General features: G+C 38.4%; 1 protein-coding gene across 2 annotated transcripts in view; it reads right to left on the bottom strand.

The window, feature by feature from the left end:
* Nucleotides 1-22,104, bottom strand: part of LOC114892067 (gamma-taxilin-like) — a 58,233-nt gene that overhangs the window by 5,184 nt on the left and 30,945 nt on the right. The window contains exons 4-8 of one of the 2 annotated variants that reach the window (XM_029216805.1): nucleotides 8,140-8,310; nucleotides 6,459-6,653; nucleotides 3,962-4,081; nucleotides 2,109-2,183; nucleotides 32-124 (exon numbers count right to left, since the gene is read on the bottom strand). In XM_029216805.1, coding sequence (XP_029072638.1) covers nucleotides 32-124; nucleotides 2,109-2,183; nucleotides 3,962-4,081; nucleotides 6,459-6,653; nucleotides 8,140-8,310 — 654 coding nt within the window. The remainder of the gene's footprint in view (nucleotides 1-31; nucleotides 125-2,108; nucleotides 2,184-3,961; nucleotides 4,082-6,458; nucleotides 6,654-8,139; nucleotides 8,311-22,104) is intronic. The other variant, XM_029216838.1, reaches the window with a different exon arrangement.

Raw genomic sequence — 22,104 nt, 5'->3', positions numbered from 1 at the left:
TAGTGATATTCTACTAAAAATATGTAAATACCTTTTCCATTTCCTGCCTGAAGGTTGTAAACAGTTCATTGCTTTTTGCCATGGTAGTCTGGAATTCTTCAAACTTATCCATATAAACAGAAAGCTACAGAAAAAAGTATCAAATATTCTGAGTTCCAGATAAGTGACATAAAATCCCAAAGACTATCAAAATAACATAGTGTGGCGAAACATTAGTTACTTGTTATAAGTGATAAAAAATGAGGGCAAATGCATAATAAATCTTTGAGCAGACATAAATGGCTAAAATTCTTATAACTCACTGAAATGCACTGAGACTTATGAAATTTTGTTGGTCTAATGTAACTGTACATGTTTAAAATGTATATTTACTAGCTTCATTTCACCAATATAAACTACAGTGGTATAACTACACATTTCATATAATTATAATGCTTTATGCACTACCCTTCTCCTTACATTTGTAAAACTGTTCTTAGAAAAAGATCATTCTTTCAGAGTACAACCTCCACAATTATTAGCTTGAAATCAAGGCTATGTCTTTCCGTACCTAAGCAGGAAAATACAACAGAAGTCAAAGAATAGTTTGGCTGAAGGAGAAAGAATTTAGTGGGAGTATGGTTGAGAAAAAGATCTTCGAAAAGAGGCAGAAATAACAATTTTTATTTTAACCCCTACCCTCAAGGAATTTTTATTCTAGCTGGGAAAATAATGCTAACTGACAAGACTAAAGAGAATACAGAATGCAGAGTCACCTTTTCCTCCTCCACAGAAAATGAGTTCAGTTGGGGAGGGGAGTGCTACTGTAATATAACTGTATTATCTTCAAGACAAGGAAACAGAGGTTCAGAAAATAAAGTGGTTTGCCAAAGAGAAGTAGAAAAGAATAAAAGATGGAGGACAAAAAAAGTGGCTTTTCCACTTTCATTAGTGCTATATTAGGAATATTAAATAGATCCATGTGAATAGGATGGGGAGGGAGTAGGATATGATGCAATGACACTTAAGGGAAATTAGAAGTTATGGCAGTTTTAGCATGGTCCATTTTTATTGAAAATGGAACATCCAAGTATACTGTTCCACCTGAGAGTTCAATGCTGGCCAATACTGTGTAGTTAGTAAGTGGTAACTACCATACACTTGAACTTATGTGCCTAGATTACTAAACAGTGGTCAAGACACACCAGTAAGACTATGAAATCATCAATGAAAGCTGGAAACTGACATAGTAAGAGCATACAATGAGACTAATACTTGGAAAGGACAGCCACATTCAGGGAGCAGGTGGCAGTAAAGAAAACTAATGATTAGATAGGAAATGTCAAAAAGTGACACGTCCCTAAAAACAGAAATTGCACTGATAACATTACAACAGAATCAGAGCTGGCCTGTGAGCTTGGTAAATAGGTCCTCTTGGTGTCTTATCCTGGAGAAATTATCAATGACTCCCACATTAAAGACCATCTCCCAAAGCAAATACAGACTTTTTTATACACCCTCCACATCAATTCTCTTCTCCATTTATATGAATCACTGAGTATACAGGGATAATAAAGAAGGTAAATAAACTGGTAAAACTTTACAAGATGAGAAGCACAATCCTTCCAATATCTTTCCTTTAAAGCAAGGATGCAGCATCTGCTCCCGTTACTCTACACAAGGCAACCAAATTAGAAACTGGAAAGGACAACACAAGAAGGCTGAACTGAAAACCAGGGAGAACCCCAATTCTTTTAAAAAGAACAAACATGCAACCTTACCTGGAAGTGGACCTAACACTACACATACAACAAAATATGTACTTTCTACCTGTTTTATTTTCCTCATAGGAGAAACTCAAAAGATACTGGAGAAACTATCCAGGATAGTATCGATAGAATGGGAACACTGAAAACAGTCTGACCAGACATACCAGTTTGCCTGAACTGAGGGGTTTCTTGGGATACAGGACTTCCAGAGAAAATTCCTAGTCAAAACATGATAAGTAAGTCACCCGAAGTGAAGAGGAAAATTTCAGGAGGCCAAAGGACCTATTATTCAGTTCAGTTCTGGCTCTGGCTGGGAACCAGGAGACTCACAAACTCTGCTAACCTTTACTGTCAAGTTACCTGTTGTTTTAACTGTACTTCTTGCTGTTTCATTTCTTCAAACTTGTGCCTCGATTCTGTTGCTTCTTTTAATAGCTAGAAAACAGAAACATTCTGGCAAAATACTAGTAGTAATTACACATTTGACTAAAGTGTCAGATGGCCGAACACTAAGCCTCTCCTTTCATTATTTTAACAAGAATCATGGGTCAGTGAAACATCCTATTACATCAATTGCCAATTATCCCTATCTTTGATCTGTTAAACCCTTGTTAATACTTAGGAATACAGAAATAATCTTTAAACCACTTACGGAGAAAAAGTACCTGAGAGGCATAGTAAGGTTTATAAAACTCAGGGTTGGGCTTCCCTGGTGGCTTAGTGGTTGAGAGTCTGCCTGCCGATGCAGGGGACACGGGTTCGTGCCCCGGTCCGGGAAGATCCCACATGCCGCGGAGCGGCTGGGCCCGTGAGCCATGATGGGTGCTGAGCCTGCGCATCCGGAGGCTGTGCTCCGCAGCGGGACAGGCCACAGCAGTGGGAGGCCCGTGTGACGCAAAAAAAAAACAACAAAAAAACAAAAAAACCTCAGGGTTAAATTGTTCTGTTATAGGTGAAAATAATCAGATATCTACACTTCAAAGCAGAAAACAGGGTGAGGAATCTTGACCTTATCTGGGTGGTTGAGAAAGCTCATTGACGTCATGAGAGGCAAGATGAGGCAGGTAGAAAGTATGTGTAGCAAAGCAATGAAGACAAACTGGGTCTCTAATTACCTTTTTAAAAGTGGGGCAGATGAGCATCTAGTTAATACACCCGTGTTTTTAAGAAAATGGTACAGTAAATTTTCTTGGTAGGCAGCTGTGAAATTCAATCCTTGAACTTCTGAAATAATGTTACATACAGTGTAAATAAGCCTTAAAATATCCTCAAAGCAACCAGAGAGTATACTTATGTAATACATGTATGTATGTACATGTGTTATGTATGTACACAGACACATTCACGTACACTCATGTGTGCAAGCAGTTCATAGTCCACATTGAAAACAGCAACTGTATCTTCACTGTCTATGGCTTTGTACTGAAGGTCCATGCTGTAAAAAATGTATGTCTCTAAACCCTAGACTCACACTAAGGGTGAGCTGTTTACATCATGAGAGACACACAGGAATACTACTCATGGTATATGTATGCTGTACCATGTTTACCTCAGGGCCTAGGCTACTTGAATGAAATGCTGGATGGAACAGTCCACATTACTATAATCATTTCTCACTTTATTAATTTAAGTTAAGCACAGATGACTTAATTTATGTATGATAAATATGAGATTTCACTATGTTCACAATTGACAAGCAAAATAATCTGAGCAGACTCAAGGAACAATACCATATGATTAGGAAATAGAGAATTCTGTTAAATTTCATCAGAAAGTTATACCAGAGTAATTAAACAAGCAGTTTACCTTCTTAAACTTTTAGAAAAAATGTAACAGAGAGTGTAGGAGACCCGTTTTTGGTGTGAAAAAACTTGGTGTAAAATTTAATTGCCCCTCACTCTCAAGGCCTAATTTGCCAATAACTGGCACAAATCTTGAACCTGGTGACTCACTATCTAAAAATCAAGACAACATTCTACATACAGAAAATCAAACATGTGCAGGTGTTTCCATTAAACTTGGTATAATAGTTCCAGTATATATTTTATATGAAAATTTCATCAGAAATACAAAACCAAATGTATTCTTACATTTCTCAATCTAGACAGTAAAAAAACAAATCACATGACCCAAGATCTATGTAAAATAATGTTGAATGAGTTTAAGAGATTTAAGCGGCTTTGGTAACAATTTTGACACTATAATTAACTTACCATCTCTCTTTCTCTTTGATGTTTGTCATCAGCTTCCTTTATGAGCTGTGTTGTTTGCTGAAGCTTGGCATCCACAAGTTGTTGTTGCAGTTCCTTGTGTTTGAACACTTTATCAATATGCTAGAGGGAAAATAAAATTTCTTCCATCACTTAATGAAAAAGGGTACACATTGGTGAGGGGGGTATATAACACAAGTTACAGTATCTTGCCTCCCTGTTGTTCCTACCAATACTGTGATAGCTAACAACACTGGGTCTTTCTGTGCATATGCTTGAAGAAGAATCTATTTATATTACCTTGCAAACCACCCTACACCTACAAGAAATATCCCCTCTACTTCCCTATACTTGTTCCTTTTTGGAGGTGGGCTATTACCATCAACAGTTTTGTATATCCTATTTCTGCTCTATATTGAATATCAGGCTCAAACTATCAAGAAAAAGACTGAAAAGGAGCTCAAACTATTAAACCCATTCATCATACACAGGACTCCTGGACATTTTTTTCTCCTCATTAAATTTTCCAGAATTTCATACTGTAGGTAGTAGTATGTAGTACCATGGCATAATGGTAGGAATAGCCTGGAGTCATATCCTGGCTTAGTGGAGGATCTTGGACAAATTCTCCCCATTGATGAATCTCAGTTTTCTTAACTAAAAAAGTTGATAAACACATCTACCTTGCAGAGTTATTGTACAAATCAATGCAATGGTTAAACTAAGGGGCTTGGTGCCTGACACATTAGTAAACACTTGGTAAGAGAAGATGTCATATTTCCAAACTAAACTGTTAAGTGGCACTCATGTACAATAAAGTAATCAGAACATCCATCTCAGAGAAATAGTAACTCTCTTAGTTAAATAACCCATGTAACAGAAAGAAAGGCTAATTGATAAGATATAACCTAATTAGCTTTTGAGGACTGTACCAGATCTGTCTTGAATTGCAGACAGTTTGATTATTAAATTATATTCTTACCCAAAGGAAGACAAAATTCTGTAATATCTCAAAAAAGATTTAAAAGTAATATGACTTGGACATACATTTTCCAAATTCACTACATTAATAGCCAGGTAGACTGTCATTCTTGAAAACAACAAAACATAAAAGACTCCTTTAAGAAAGTGCTGACTCTATAAAAATAAATACAAGAAAAAAGAAAATTCACTGCATAGGCTTAAAAATTGTCTCTTCAATAAACAGAGTCCAAGGAGAAAAAAAGAGAGGGAAACCTATATATTACAAAGACTTGAGACATAACAACCAATCAATTGTTTAAGCCTTATTTGGACCTGATTCAAACAATCTTATAAAGTGGGAGATGGAGAAATGTAAACAGTGATAAAGTATTTGATTAGTTATTGTGAAATTTTTAGGTATGAAAATGGTATTGCATTCTGCTTCAAAAAAGTCTTGCCATTTCAAGATATGCATTTAAACAGTGGAGTGAAATAATATATCATCTTGGATTTGCTTGAAAGTAGATAAAAAATGTTACTAGGCACATAAGTGAATAACTGCTGAAACTAACTGATGAATTCTACTTTTAATTTTCAAATTATGGAAGTTAGAAAACTGTTAAAAGATAGAAGAATGGTTTGGAAAATGCTCAAAATCTTAAAAATGTTTTCAAACACTACGTAAAATTATAAATTGAAATAATCTGAAATTTGAATTGAAAACTGCAGAAATGCCACAATCTTTTTCTGTTGTTGTTGTAAAATACGTATGAAGTTTTCCATTTTAACTGGAGATAATGTTTTTTAGTTAGCAATTTTTACCTGTTTGCATAAGGATCAAAATACATAAAAGAATAATATTTTACTAGCTTAAAGCACATTAAAGACAGGGTATTAACCCTTTGGAAAACCCAAAGCCTCTCATCCTGCACGTTTGACCTGTGAGAGTAACAAAACTTAGATGAGCAGGTTATCACCAATTTGCTTTTAATTTAGACACCACCCAACTTCCAGACTAGTTTGTAAAGTAATTGCAATGACCAGGTTCTGCAGCCACAGATCATTCCTATTAACTTTTTACTTCATTAAGTATACCAACAGGACTAGGTGATGGGTTATTTTCTTCTCCCAAATACAATATAGTAGGGGGAAAGCAATGGTACTGTACTGTACAGATTATTACAGAAGTCTGAGATATTCAGTATTTGGGTGCCAAATATTTATTTATTGTTAGGTCAGATATGGGAAAAACTGTCTCTGTGCTAAAATCATATTCTTCCAGTACTACATGGGAAACAAGTACTACTTAACATGTCTCCTAGAAATTACCTTACATATCCAAATCCACTGACTCCTGGAACATCAAGTGATGATCCCAATTCAGTTCACATAGTGCCTAACCTTTTCCTAAGAAATTACTGACTTCCACTATAAATATGCATAAGTTCTAAAACTGTCCGGTGACAATAAAATTTGTAAAAAGTGGCACAAAGTTTTTGGAAATAACAAGATGTCTAAACACAGAAAACACCTTTACCTCCTCCCTCAGTGCATACTGTTCAATGAGCTTCTTCAGTTTCTCTCCCAGTTCAATATTTTCCTGGTGGAGTTTGGCGTTGTGTACATCATGTTGTTCTAGTTGTGCCTGGATTTCATTCAAAGTAAACTGGAAATGTGCAGTTGCTTCTTTACGTCTTTCTTCTTCTTCTCTTGCCTGCTGCATATTTTCTTCCTAATTAACCAAAATCTTTTTGTTAATACTGTGAAACTACAGCGCAAATGCTGAAAAAAAGATGTTGCCGCTACGTGGGTTCATATAATGCTGCCCAAAGTGTTACTTCTGAACTAAAATCTTCTCCCTTCTGGTCTACAGCCAGAAAGCTCTCACTGAAAATCAAGCAGATTTTCCAAACTAGACAGAGTAATCATAGAAACACAAACTGCCCTGCTATAAATAAAGTGTTATCTGACCATCTACATAATCACTATACTACAGTACAAGTGAGGAGCCTGTCCACACAGTGTGCTTCTTCCACATTATTTTGCCAAATATCCTCCTCACTGGTTAAGCAGAGCATCTTCTTAGATCAGCCTCAAGTGATATATATCCCATTTAGCAGCTTACTTTCTGAGTCACATCTTCCATTCCCTAGAGGGCAAGTGACAAATGGAATCTTTATTTTAAAAAGCTTACTTTCAACTCTTTCAAATGCCAAAAGACCTTAAACTAAACCATTATTAGTTCAGTCAAAATTTTGACCTGTTGTAAGAAAAAAAATCTACTTTTACTATATCTAAATCCAAGGTTTCAAAAGCAAAGGGAAAAAAAATACCCACACACTAGATGATTATTTCTTGAGTTGTCCTATATTCTAGGTCCTTGGGACTTTCAGAGATAGGGGTAATCAGAGATCAACCATGCTCAATGAAAATCATACTCCAACTGTACCTCTTTATTGCTAAAGGCAGACATGTTCCCATTATAGGAGGTAGATTCTTTCTAGAGTCTACTCTTTGTCCTTCCTTCCCCTACTGATACAAATTTTGATACCTGTTCCCTCTTCCTTCACTTCCTTTACTAATTCCTTTATATCAGCTCAGGTATGACTAGTATTCTGAAGTATTCAGCAACTAAATAGTTGAAAATGCACTGAGTAGAAAGCAAACTACCCAATTAGCATCCATAGGAGAGCTCCGCCACATGCTTTTCCTTTAAACTCATTCTGACTCAAGTCTGTAAGTTTCTTCATTTCAGCCAAGCCATTTCATTCCTTATCCAGGGAGAACATGGTAATCAACTACATTAATGGTCAGAAGACTATGCAGCAACCTTAAACTTCCTAAGCAGGAGGATTATTGACATAAACATCAATACATTCTAGCTTCCCTGTGATCAAGTATGAGGTAAGGAGCTCCTCCTTGAATCTGAAACCAAATGTTAGATATAAAAAGTCTTTGATTTACAATGACATCACACACAGCATTAGCCCAAGCAAAATAAAAAGCAAGGTAGTTTGTCTCTGAGGACCCCACAGACTGGTCTGCTCAGAAACCTAATCTACCAGAGCAATTGTACCCAGGATTTATCAACCAGCACCCATTAATGTAACTAAGTCCCACTAAAGCAAATGACACAAGGATTTACTTCAAATACATACAGGGTAATTATAAAATCAGCCTAAGTACCTCCTGTAAAACAGAAAAAGAAACCAACTAACCTTTAATGTCTTATTGTGACGCTGAAGTTCCCTGCAAAGAGACTCTAGTTTGCTTCTTGCCAAGATAGCCTTGCTGTGTTCACTCTGCAACTGAACTTTCTCTTTCACGATCTGGGCTTGCTTCTTCTGCAGAATCTTCACTTGCTTCTGAACGTTCCTGCTCTCCTCCAGCTAAAAGTAATAAGCACTTTCTTTAGGTTTAGAAAGTAAAAACTTCTGAATTAAAACTGGAAAAATAGCAATTATAGTCATGGAACTTTTTCTCTTACTTTTTTACTCAGATGTCACAAGAAAGTACACAAATCATTTAATGCAGGAAGAAAACCAATTTCATTGTCTATTATTTTATTAAAAACTAAATCTCTTTTAAGAACAATTCTTATGAATCAACACTATCTAGTTTTATTTTTCTAAAAGAAAAATGTGAAACACACTTTGTTGAAAAGGGTAAGCAGCACTCAGGAGTCTTTGTGAGTAAAGAAGGCAATTTTAGAGTTAGAGCAAATTCTTCTGTTTTATGCTGACAGACATTTCAATAAAGCTTTCAAAATGAATAAACGTTCACCCAAATACTCCAAGTGCAAAATTAACATATCCAAGAAACCTATCAAGTCTCCTTACAGGTAAAATATTTACAGCTACTAAAAACAGCTTTATTGAAATTCCTGCAGGGAAAAAATAATCTTGTTTTTGTATCTTACTATGGTCTATGAGCAGAGCACACTAATTTAAGTGTAGGTTAAACAGGTTCCATAGGTTCTATACAAATTATCTGTAACTAAACCTCTTTCTTTCCCCATCCAAAGTTCTCACATACCAGAGGATTAGTATAATCTCTATTGTGCCTATTGTAATTATACTCTTCAATGGTAACAATAATTTTAAAAAATACTGGTATTGCACCTCAGAAGCTGATATATTACACTGAATTGATTAGGTACTGACATTGAAATAATAAACATTAATGATTAAAAAGACTGAATGAGCGTCCAGAAGATGGGCACAAATGCAATTAATTTTTTTGTTTGGTTATTTATTTATTGGCGCGTTGGGTCTTTGTTGCTGTGCGTGGGCTTTCTCTAGTTGCAGAAAGCGGGGACTGTTCTTCTTTGCGGTGCACAGGCTTCTCATCACAGTGGCTTCTCTTTGCTGCAGAGCACCAGCTCTAGGCGCGTGGGCTTCAGTAGTTGTGGCTCGTGGGCCCTAGAGCGCAGGCTCACTAGTTGTGGCACATGGGCTTAGGTGCTCCACGGCACGTGAGATATTCCCAGAGCAGGGATTGAACTCATGTCCCCTGCATTGGCAGGCAGATTCTTAACCACTGCCCCACCAGGGAAGTCCCTGCATTTAATTTATTTGATGTGGAGACACTGACAGATTGATGGTTTCTCTATAGAAATATACTGCAGAGAGGTAGAGAGTTTGAGAATTAATATTTAACAAAAAAGGTATCTCACTGTGGCACTTTTATAATACTAGTGACTGTGGAGAAACAGGTATTAAAATGATCTTCAGCGATGAAGATCCAGTTGCATTTTCATCTGCCTAGTTATATTTTTGGATATCCAGAGTTGGCATTACACCAGGCAGGTGGAATGAACAAAGGGGATAAGGAGTATTTCCAAAGAGAAATACTGATTATTATGATGTATGAAACCTAAGGAAAAAAAACAGACATAAAGACAGAAGGTGGTATGGGCAAAGACAAAGCAGAGAATGTAGAGGTGGCTACAGCAGTTACAGAAAACAACTGCAATGGGAATACTTCAACAGGTATGCTGCACTAATGGTTACAGTCTGAATAGAGTATCTTTTGACTTTTCACCTCTGGAGCAGAGGAGGACAGCCAGGGAGGGCACAGTGATGAGGTAGTCAGGAACAAGAAGCTGAAGTGACATCAGCGAAGATGGCACAGTGGACAGAGCCAGGAATCTGTCTCCACATCTAGACAACAACTACACTGACAGAAACTGATATAATTATTTTGGAACTCTGAGGTCTATTCAAAGGCTTGCAATTTCCAGAGAAATACTTGGTCAGTAAATTGTAATTAATTTTGGTTCATTTAAACCAAAAGCAGTGTAGTAGTACTTATTCTTCCACTCCACAGCGCCATGGCAGGCGGCCATACTAAAATTCTTGGAGCGACTCACAGGAGCCAGGGTAGGCAATAAAGACTCAGTCCTCCAAATGTCAGGGATCTGTGTTCTGACTCTGGATTTATAAATACACCTGATCATAAAAGGGTAGACACAGAGGTGGGCCACCAGTGTTGCAAACACCTCCATGTGAAGAAGCATGTAGGGGACTGAAGGAAACAGTATCAATTTTATTATTTTCCCCTTCATTTATCCTTTTTTATCCCCTTTGAAGAGACATTAAGCACTAGAACATGCAAAACCAACCCCATCTGGGGAAATTTAGAAAGTCACCATGCAAGTCTAGGATCAAAGATGACGTGGGAAGACCTTAGATTTGCATCACAGGCTGATCTCTAACAAAGAGACACTCTACAACAATAACAAAACAAAATTAAACAAAACAACAAACCTTGGTAAAGAGAGAGAATCTCATATCCAGAACTACCACACCGTAAGATTCAAATGTCCAATTTTTAACAACTACAAAAAAATCAATAGGCATACAACAAAATAAAGTATGGCCCATTCAAAGGAAAAAGACCAATCAAGCAAATCGCCCTAGAGAAACACCAGATGGTAGAATTATAGAGACTTTAAAATAACTGTAGTTAAAATGCCTAGAGTTAAAGAAAGATGCAGACAAAGTCAGGAAACAATGTATAAGTAAAATGGAAAAATCAATAAGGAGACAGAAACCACAGAAAGGAACCAAAAGAAAAAAATCTGGAGTGAAGAGTACAGTAATTGAAACAAGAAATTCACTAGAGGGATTAAAAATCTGATTTGAGCAGGGAGAAGAAAGAAACAGTGAACTTGTAGAATAGAAATTATCAACTCAGAGGAAATAGAAATAAAATAGACTGAGGAATGATCTAGGAACTAAGGTACCTGTGGGAAACCATCAAGTGGACCAACACACCCATTGTGGGAGACCAAGAAGAGAAAAGAGAGAGAGAAAGGGGCAGAAAGGTTACTTGAAAACTAATGACCAAAAATTTCCCAAATCTGATTCCAAGATATGAATACACAAGCCCACCAAACTCTAAGAATGATAAAGTCACCACACTCACACTGAGACAGATAGTAATAAAACTGTCGAATGTCAGTGACAGATCTTGAAAGCAACAAGAGGAAAAACAACTCATTACATACAAAGGATCCCATTAAGATGATCAGCAAATTTCTTAGCATGAATCTTAAGAGGCCAGAAGTCAGCAGCTTTTTATATATATATATAAACATGTTTTTTTAAAAATTAGAGTATAATTGCTTTACAATGTTGTGTTAGTGTCTGCTATACAATGAAGTGGATCAGCTATATGTATATCTCCTGCCTCTTGGACCTCCCTTCACCCCCACCCATCCTACCCATCTATGTCATCACAGAGCACCCAGCTGAGTTCCCTGCGCTATACAGCAGGTTCCCACTAGCTATCTGTTTTACACGTGGTAGTGCACATGTTAATCTTATTCTCCCAATTTGTCCCAACCTCCCCTTCCCCTCCCCCGTCCGTGTTCACATGTCCGTTCTCAACATCTGTGTCTCTATTCCTGCCCTAGAAATAGATTAATCTGTACCATTTTTCTAGATTCCACATACATGCGTTAATATATGGTATTTGTTTTTCTCTTTCCAACTTACTTCACTCTGTATGACAGACTCTAGGTCCATCCAAGTCCCTACAAATGACCCAATTCCATTCCTTTTTATGGCTAATACTCCATTTATATATGTGCCCATCTTCTTTATCCATTCCTCTGTTGATGGACATTTAGGTTACTTCCATGTCCTGGCTATTGTAAATTGTGCTGCAGTGAACATCAGGGTGCATGCATCCTTTCAAATTATGGTTTTCTCCATATATATGCCTAGGAGTGGGATTGCTGGGTCATATGGTAGCTCTATTGTTATTTTAAAGAACCTCCATACTGTTCTCCATAGTGGCTGTACCAATTTACATTCCCACCAACAGTGAGAGAGGATTCCCTTTCTCCACACCCTCTCCAGCATTTATTGTTTGTAGAATTTTTGATGATGGCCATTCTGACTGATGTAAGGTGATACCTCATCGTAGTTTTGATTTGCATTTCTCTAACAATTAGTGATGTTGCACATCTTTTCTTGTGCCTCCTGGCCATCTGTATGTCTTCTTTGGAGAAATGTCTATTTAGGTCTTCCATCCACTTTTTTGACTGGGTTGTTTGGTTTTTTTGATATTGAACTCCATAAGCTGTTTGTATATTTTGGAGATTAATCCTTTGTACGTTGCTTCGTTTGCAAATATTTTCTCCCATTCTGAGGGTTCTCTTTTCGTCTTCTTTCTTACTTCGTTTGCTGTGCAAAAGCTCTGAAGTTTAATTAGGTCCCATTTGTTTATTTTTGTTTTTATTTTCATTACTTTAGGAGGTGGGCAATAAAGATCTTGCTGTGGTTTATGTCAAAGAGTGTTTTTCCTATAAGAGTTTTATAGTGTCCTGTCTTTCATTTAGGCCTTTGATCCATTTTTAGTTTATTTTTGTGTACGGTGTTAGGGAGTGTTCTAATTTCATTCTTCTACATGTAGCTGTTCAGTTTTCCCAGCATCACTTATTGAAGAGGCTGTCTTTTCTCCATTGTATATTCTGGCCTCCTTTGTCACAGATTAGGTGACCATAGGTGTGTGGGTTTATCTCTGGGCTTTCTATCCTGTACCATGGATGTATATTTCTGTTTTTCTGTCAGTACCATACTGACTTGATTACTGTAGCTTTGTAATATCGTCTGAAGTCAGGGAGCCTGAATCCTCCAGCTCTGTTTTTCTTTCTCAAGTTTGATTTTGCTATTTGAGGTCTTTTGTGTTGCCATACAAATTGTGAAATTTTTTGTTTTAGTTCTGTGAAAAATGCCATTGGTAGTTTGAAAGAACTACCATGCATGCAGCAAGAAAAAAACAGAACTCATATAAATAAAACTGGAAATGAAAGAGCAGGCATTACAGCTAATGCCACAGAAATACAAAGGATTATGAGACTACTGTGAATAATTATACACCAATAATGAACAATCTAGAATAAATGGATAAATTCACAGGAGCATTCAACCTAAAAAGAGATTCACAAAGAAACAAAATCTGAACAGATCAATTACAAGTAAGGAGATTGAATTAGTAATGAAAGAACACCCAACAAACAAAAATCCAGGACGATATGGCTTCACTGATGAATTCTACCAAATATTTGACGAATAAATACCAATCGTTCTCAATCTCTTCCAAAATCAGAAGAGGGAACATTTTCAAACTCATTTCATGAGGCTTGCATTACTCTACTACCAAAACCAGACAGGATATTATGAGAAAATTACAGGTCAATATCTCTATTGAACATAGATACAAAATTTAATAAAATACTGGCAAATTAAATTCAACAATATTAAAAGAATCTTATACCATTGATCAAGTGGAATGTATTTCAGAGATGCAAGGATAATTTAGTATCTGCAAATCAATATGATATATCACCTTAACCAAATGAAGTATAAAAATCATAGCATCATGTCAATAGACAGAAAAAAGCATCTGACAAAAATTAACATCCTTTTGTAATTAAAAAAATAACCACCTTCCCAACAAGTGGGTATTACAGGGAAAGTATGTCATTACAATAAAGACAATATATGACAAGCCCACAGCTAAAATGTCCCTCAGTGGTGAAAAGCTTAAAGCGTTTCCTGTAAGATCAGGAACAACACAAAGATGCTCACTCTCACCACTTTCAATCAACATGGTAATGGGAGTCCCAGCTAGAGCAGTTAGGAAAAAAAATAAAACATATTGAAATTGGAAAAAGAAAAACTGTCAATATTTGCCAATGACATATAAATTCAGTAAAGTTGCAGAATACAAATTTGATATACAAAAATCAGCTTCATATCTATATACTACTAACAGACTAACAGAGAAATGAGACTAACAGAGAAACTTAACCAAGGAGGTGAAAGACCTGCAGTGAAAACTATGAGACACTGATAAAAGAAACTGAAGACATAAACAAATGGAAATATATTCCATGCACATGGACTGGAAGAATTAATATTGTTTAAAATGTCCATACTACCCAAAGCAATCTATGGATTCAGTGCAATCTCTATCAAAATTCCAATGGCATTTTTCACAGAACTAGAACAATCTTAAAATATGTATAGAACAAAAGACTTGGAATAGCCAAAGCAATCTTGAGAAAGAAGAACAAAGCTGAAGGCATCACAGGCTATATTACAAAGTTATAGTAACCAATGCAGTTTGGTACTGTCATAAAGACAGACACACAGATCAATGGAAGAGAACAGACAGCCCAGAAATAGACCCTAACACCTATGATCAATATCTATGAAAAAGGGGCCAAGAATATACACTGGGGAAAGGGGAGTCTCTTTAATAAATAGTGTTGAGAACACTGGACAGCCACATGCAAAAGAATGAAAGAGGACTCCTATCTTATATCATATACAAGAACTAGCTGCAAAGGTAAACATCAACAAAATGAAAATGCAACTTACTGAATGGGAGAAAGTATTTGCAATTATATATCTGATAAGGGGTTAATATCCAAATTCAACAATTCAATAGCACAAACAAACAAAAAAGACATTCAGCTAACCAACAGGTACATGAAAATCCTCAAAGTCACTAATTTTCAGGGAAATGCCAACAAAAAACACAATGAGATATCACCTCACACCTGGCTCAATATCAAGAAGACGAGAATAACAAGTATTGGAGAGATGTGGAGAAAAGGAAAGGGAACCCTTGTGTACTGTTGGTAGGAATGTAAACTGGTGCAGCCACTATGGAGAACAGTATGGAGGTTCCTCAAAAATTTAAAAATAAAACTACTACATGATCCAGAAATTCTACTTGGGAAAATTTTTCTTGAGGACCCAAAATTTCTAACACATAACTGGATAGCCATGGCATAGAAAAAACCTAAATGTCCAAGGATGGATGAATCAAATTTTACAATGATATACACACATACACTCATATGATATACATATATATATGATATAGACAGCCAGAAGATGATATAGACACACACAGACAATGGTATATTATCCACCTACAAAACCAGAAAGAAATGCTGGCATATGTGACAACATGAATGGAATTTGAGGGCATTATGTTAAGTGACATAAATCAGAGAAAAACAAATACCATGTGATCTCACTCATATGTGGCATCTTTAAAACAACAACAACTCAGATACAGATAACAGATAGGTGGTTGGCAGGTGAGTCAGGGAGCCAAGAGGGGGGCCATAATTGGTGAAGATGGTCAAAAGGTACAAACTTCCAGTTATCAGATAAGTGACTGCAGGTGACTATAGTTAACAATACTGTATTTTATACTGGATATATATACATTACTGAATGTAAAATAGTTGGCTGGTGGAAGCAGCAGCATAGCGCAGGGAGATCAGCTTGGTGCTTTGCGATGACCCAGAGGGGTGGGATAGGGAGTATGGGAGGGAGGCTCAAGAGGGAGGGTATATAGGGACATGTCTATGCATATGGCTGATTCGCTTTGTTGTGCAACAGAAACTAACACGGTATTGTGAAGCAATTATACTCCAATAAAGATCTGTTAAAAAATAATTAAGTAAATAATTATCACTAATCACACATACACACACACACAAATGTGGTATATACATACAACGCAGTATTACTCAGATAGAAAGGAATGAAATTCTGATACATGCTAGGACAAGGATGAATCTTAAAGATATTACACTAAGTAAACTAAACAAGGCACAAAGGGACAAATACTGTATGATTCCACTTACATGGGATACCAAGACTAGTTAAAACCATAGAAATAGGAAGTAGAATGATGGCAATTAGTGGCTGAGGGAGAGGAGAATAAGGAGTTATTGTTTAATAGGTATAGAGTTTCACTTGGGTATGATGAAAATTTCTGGAAAAAGACAGTGGTCAATGGTTGCACAACAATGTGAATGTTTTTAGTACCACTGAACTGCATGCTTTAAAATGATTAAAGTGATAAATTTAATATTATAGATATTTAACCACAATTCAAAAAATTCCTCAGGGGCATGGGGGGAACCCAGCAAGTGCTGACAAGAATGTAGAGAAACTGAAGCCCTTGTGCACTGTAAGACTGTAAAAGAATGCAGTTCCTGTGAAGAAGACAATTCCTTAAAAATTTAATAGCAATTAAAAACATTTTTTAAACAGTAATTTTATGTCATGTATATTTTACCACAATAAAAAAGAAAACAAAAGGCCAGGGCCAGAGTTTCATCTGGACTGTTCACAGTGAAGAAGCAGCGTAATTACTGGGACCACAGTGGGTCAGTGCAAAAGCATTCAGTGTGGGAGAAATGATCAGGAAAGTTGGTAAGTGACAGCAACAAAAAGAATAGCAGAACAGCTAGATTTGTCTTAAGATAAACGGAGGACATAGAAACAGTAAGGGTCCACTTACAAGCACTGAGATACATGCAGAAGAAAAGACCAAAATGGAGTAAGGTCTTAAGGGGAAAACCAGCTTTCAATAAATACAAGCTGAAGTACTGATCACAGAAGTGGCCATGAGTTTTGGAGATTGCCATTTCAGAAGACCATTAAGTTTTTATTCTTTGTTTTTCCTGGGAGAAAGGTGGAGCAGGGGAGGACCTTTTCAGATACCTTCCATCTTCCAAGCCCTAATCCCCCTAGTCCAAGAGGCTATGGATTTCACTGTGCTCAGAAGGCAAGGTTTATTCTGGCTTTCTTACGGAACAACAAGGGGCGGGGCTTCCCTGGTGGCACAGTGGTTGAGAATCTTCCTGCTAATGCAGGGGACACGGGTTCGAGCCCTGGTCTGGGAGGATCCCACATGCCACGGAGCAACTAGGCCCGTGAGCCACAACTACTGAGCCTGCATGTCTGGAGCCTGAGCTCCACAACAAGAGAGGCCGCAATAGTGAGAGGCCCACGCACCGCGATTAAGAGTGGCCCCTGCTTGCCACAATTAGAGAAAGCCCTAGCACAGAAATGAAGATGCAACACAGCAAAAATAAATTAATTAATAAACTCCTACTCCCAACATCTAGAAAAAAAAAAGAACAAGGGGCAAGTCAGAGCCTACAAATCTGCTACAGTTTGGTATACAGGCTGGGAGACCAAGGCCTAGAAATTTATTTCTCAAAGACAACTGGCACTGGCAGCTGTGATTATGCAGGAGTTAATAACAAATGCAGAGACGAGGGGAAGATGGCGGAAGAGTAAGACGCGGTGATCACCTTCCTCCCCACATATACACAAGAAATACATCTACACGTGTAACAACTCCTAGAGAACACCTACTGAATGCTGGCAGAGGACGTCAGACCTCCCAAAAGGCAAGAAACTCCCCACGTACCTGGGTAGGGCAAAAGAAAAGAAAAAAAAACAGAGACAAAAGAATAGGGATGGGACCTGCACCAGTGGGAGGGAGCTGTGAAGGAGGAAAGGTTTCCACACACTAGGAAGCCCCTTCACGGGCGGAGACTGCGGGTGGCGGAGCGGGGAGCTTCGGGGTCGCGGAGGACAGCACAGCCACAGGGGTACGGAGGGCAAAGCGGGGAGATTCCCGCACACAGGATCGGTGCCGACCGGCACTCACCAGACCGAGACGCTTGTTTGCTCACCCACCAGGGAGGGCGGGGCTGGGAGCTGAGATACAGGCTTTGGTCGGAGCGCAGGGAGAGAACTGGGGTTGGCGGCGTGAACACAGCCTGAAGGGGTTAGTGCACCACAGCTAGCCGGGACGGAGTCCTGGAAAATGTCTGGAGCTGCCGAAGAGGCAAGAGACTTTTTCTTCCCTCTTTGTTTCCTGGTGAGCGAGGAGAGGGGATTAAGAGCGCTGCTTAAAGGAGATCCAGAGACAGGCGCGAGCCGCAGCTAAAACAACGGACCCCAGAGACAGGCATGAGACGCTAAGGCTGCTGCTGCCGCCACCAAGAAGTCTATGTGCGAGCACAGGTCACTATCCATAACCCCTTCCAGGGAGCCTGTGCAGCCCGACACTGCCAGGGTCCCGGGATCCAGGGACAACTTCCCCGGGAGAACGCACGGCGTGCCTCAGGCTGGTGCAACGTCAGGCTGGCCTCTGCCGCCACAGGCCCGCCCCGCACTCCGTGCTCCTCCCTACCCCATGCCCCGGCCTCAGTGAGCCAGAGCCCCAGAAGCAGCTGCACCTTTAACCCCGTCCTGTCTGAGCGAAGAACAGACGCCCTACGGCGACCTACACGCAGAGGCGGGGCCAAATCCAAAACTGAGCCCCCGGGAGCTGTGAGAACAAAGAAGAGAAAGGGAAATCTCTCCCAGCAGCCTCAGGAGCAGTGGATTAAAGCTCCACAATCAACCTGATGTACCCTGCATCTGTGGAATACCTGAATAGACAACGAATCATCCCAAATTGAGGAGGTGGACTTTGAGAGCAAGATTTATGATTTTTTCCCCTTTTCCCCTTTTTGTGAGTGTGTATGCTTCTGTGTGAGACTTTGTCTGTATAGCTTTGCTTCCACCATTTGCCCTAAGGTTCAATCTGTCCTTTTTTTTTCTAAATAATTATTTTTTAACTTAATAACTTTATTATAATTTATTTTATTTTATCTTCTTTCTTTCTTTCTTTTGTCCTTCCTTCCCTCCTTCCTGCAACCGTCCCTCCCTCCCTCCCTCCTTTCTTTCTTTCCTTCTTTCCTTTTTCTTCCTTCCTTCCTTCCTTTCTTCCTATTTCTACTAACTTTTTCTCGCTACTTTTTCTCCTTTTTATCCTGAGCCGTGTGGATGAAAGACTCTTGGTGCTACAGCCAGGAGTCACTGCTGTGCCTCTGAGGTTGGAGATCCAACTTCAGGACACTGGTTAATGGGAGACCTCCCAGCTCCACGTAATATCAAATGGCGAAAATCTCCCAGAGATCTCCATCTCAATGCCAGCACCCAGCTTCACTCAACGACCAGCAAGCTACAGTGCTGGACAACCAATGCCAAACAACTAGCAAAACAGGAACACAACCTCACCCATTAGCAGAGAGGCTGCCTAAAATCATAATAAGGCCACAGACACCCCAAAACACAACACCAGACGTGGACCTGCCCACCAGAGAGACAAGATCCAGCCTCATCCACCACAACACAGGCACTAGTCCCCTCCACCAGGAAGCCTACACAACCCACTGAACCAACCTTAGCCACTGGGGACAGACACCAAAAACAAGGTGAACTACGAACCTGCAGCCTGCAAAAAAGAGACCCCAAACACAGTAAGATAAGCAAAATGAGAAGACAGACACACCGCAGATGAAGGAGCAAGATAAAAACCCATGAGACCTAACAAATGAAGAGGAAATAGGCAGTCTACCTGAAAAAGAAATGAGAATAATGATAATAAACATGATCCAAAATCTTGGAAACAGAATATACAAAATGCAAGAAACATTTAACAAGGACCTAGAAGAACTAAAGATGAAACAAACAACGATGAACAACACAATAAATGAAATGAAAAATACTCTAGATGGGATCAATAGCAGAATAACTGAGGCAGAAGAACGGATAAGTGACCTGGAAGATAAAATAGTGGAAATAACTACTGCAGAGCAGAATAAAGAAAAAGAATGAAAAGAACTGAGGACAGTCTCAGAGACCTCTGGGACAACATTAAACGCACCAACATTCGAATTATAGGGGTTCCGGAAGAAGAAGAGAAAAAGAAAGGGACTGAGAAAATATTGAAGAGATTATAGTTGAAAACTTCCCTAATATGGGAAAGGAAATAGTTAATCAAGTCCAGGAAGCACAGAGAGTCCCATACAGGATAAATCCAAGGAGAAATAAGCCAAGACACATATTAATCAAACTGTCAAAAATTAAATACAAAGAAAGCATATTAAAAGCAGCAAGGGAAAAACAACAAATAACACACAAGGGAATTCCCATCAGGTTAACAGCTGATTTTTCAGCAGAAACTCTGCAAGCCAGAAGGGAGTGGCAGGACATTTTTAAAGTGATAAAGGAGAAAAACTTGCAACCAAGATTACTCTACCCAGCAAGGATCTCATTCAGATTTGATGGAGAAATTAAAACCTTTACAGACAAGCAAAAGCTGAGAGTTCAGCACCACCAAACCAGCTTTACAACAAATGCTAAAGGAACTTCTCTAGACAAGGAACACAAGAGAAGGAAAAGACCTACAATAACAAACCCAAAACAATTTACAAATGGGAACAGGAACATACATATCGATAATTACCTTAAATGTAAATGGACTAAATGCTCCCACCAGAAGACACAGATTGGCTGAATGGATACAAAAACAAGACCCATATATATGCTGTCTATAAGGGATGCACTTCAGACCTAGAGACACATATAGACTGAAAGTGAAGGGAAAAAGATATTCCATGCAGGCCTTCCCCGGTGGCGCAGTGGTTCAAAGTCCGCTTGCCGATGCAGGGGACACGGGTTCGTGCCGTGGTCTGGGAAGATCCCGCATGCCGCAGAGCGGCTGGGCCCGTGAGCCATGGCTGCTGAGCCTGCGCGTCCGGAGCCTGTGCTCCACAACGTGAGAGGCCACAACAGTGAGAGGCCCGCGTAAAGCAAAAAAAAAAAAACAAAAAAACAAAGATATTCCATGCAAATGTCAATCAAAAGAAAGCTGGAGTAGCAATTCTCATATCAGACAAAATAGACTTTGAAATAAAGACTATTAGAAGAGACAAAGAAGGACACTACATAATGATCAAGGGATCGATCCAAGAAGAAGATATAGCAATTGTAAATATTTATGCACCCAACATAGGAGCACCTCAATACATAAGGCAAATACTAACAGCCATAAAAGGGGAAATCGACAGTAACACATTCATAGTAGGGGACTTTAACACCCCACTTTCACCCATGAACAGATCACCCAAAATGAAAATAAATAAGGAACCACAAGCTTTAAATGATACATTGAATAAGATGGACTTAATTGATATTTATAGGACACGCCATCCAAAAACAACAGAATACACATTTTTCTCAAGTGCTCATGGAACATTCTCCAGGACAGATCATATCTTGGGTCAAAATTCAAGCCTTGGTAAATTTAAGAAAATTGAAATTGTATCAGGTATATTTTCGGACCACAACACTATGAGACTAGATATCAATTACAGGAAAGGATCTGTAAAAAATACAAACACATGGAGGCTAAATGATACACTGGTTAATAACGAAGTGATCACTGAAGAAATCAAAGAGGAAATTAAAAAATACCTAGAAACAAATGACAATGGAGACACAAAGACCCAAAACCTATCTGATGCAGCAAAAGCAGTTCTAAGAAGGAAGTTTATAGCAATACAAGCCCACCTTAAGAAAAAGGAAACATCTCGAATAAACAACCTAACCTTGCACCTAAAGCAATTAGAGAAAGAACAAAAAAACCCCAAAGTTAGCAGAAGGAAAGAAATCATAAAAATCAGATCAGAAATAAATGAAAAAGAAATGAAGGAAACGATAGCAAAGATCAATAAAACTAAAATCTGGTTCTTTGAGAGCATAAACAAAATAGATAAACCATTAGCCAGATTCATCAAGAAAAAAAGGGAGAAGACTCAAATCAAGAGAATTAGAAATGAAAAAGGAGAAGTAACAACTGACACTGCAGAAATACAAAAGATCATGAGAGATTATTACAAGCAGCTCTATGCCAATAAAATGGACAACCTGGAAGAAATGGACAGATTCTTAGAAATGCACAACTTGCCAAGACTGAATCAGGAAGAATTAGAAAATATGAACAGACCAATC

This window comes from Monodon monoceros, unplaced genomic scaffold, assembly GCF_005190385.1.
Source record: "Monodon monoceros isolate NGI ecotype Baffin Bay Population unplaced genomic scaffold, NGI_Narwhal_1 Contig174_ctg1, whole genome shotgun sequence".
NCBI classification, from domain to species: domain Eukaryota; kingdom Metazoa; phylum Chordata; class Mammalia; order Artiodactyla; family Monodontidae; genus Monodon; species Monodon monoceros.
The sequence above is the reverse complement of the archived record's forward strand: the minus strand, read 5'-3'. Positions and strand labels throughout refer to the sequence as shown.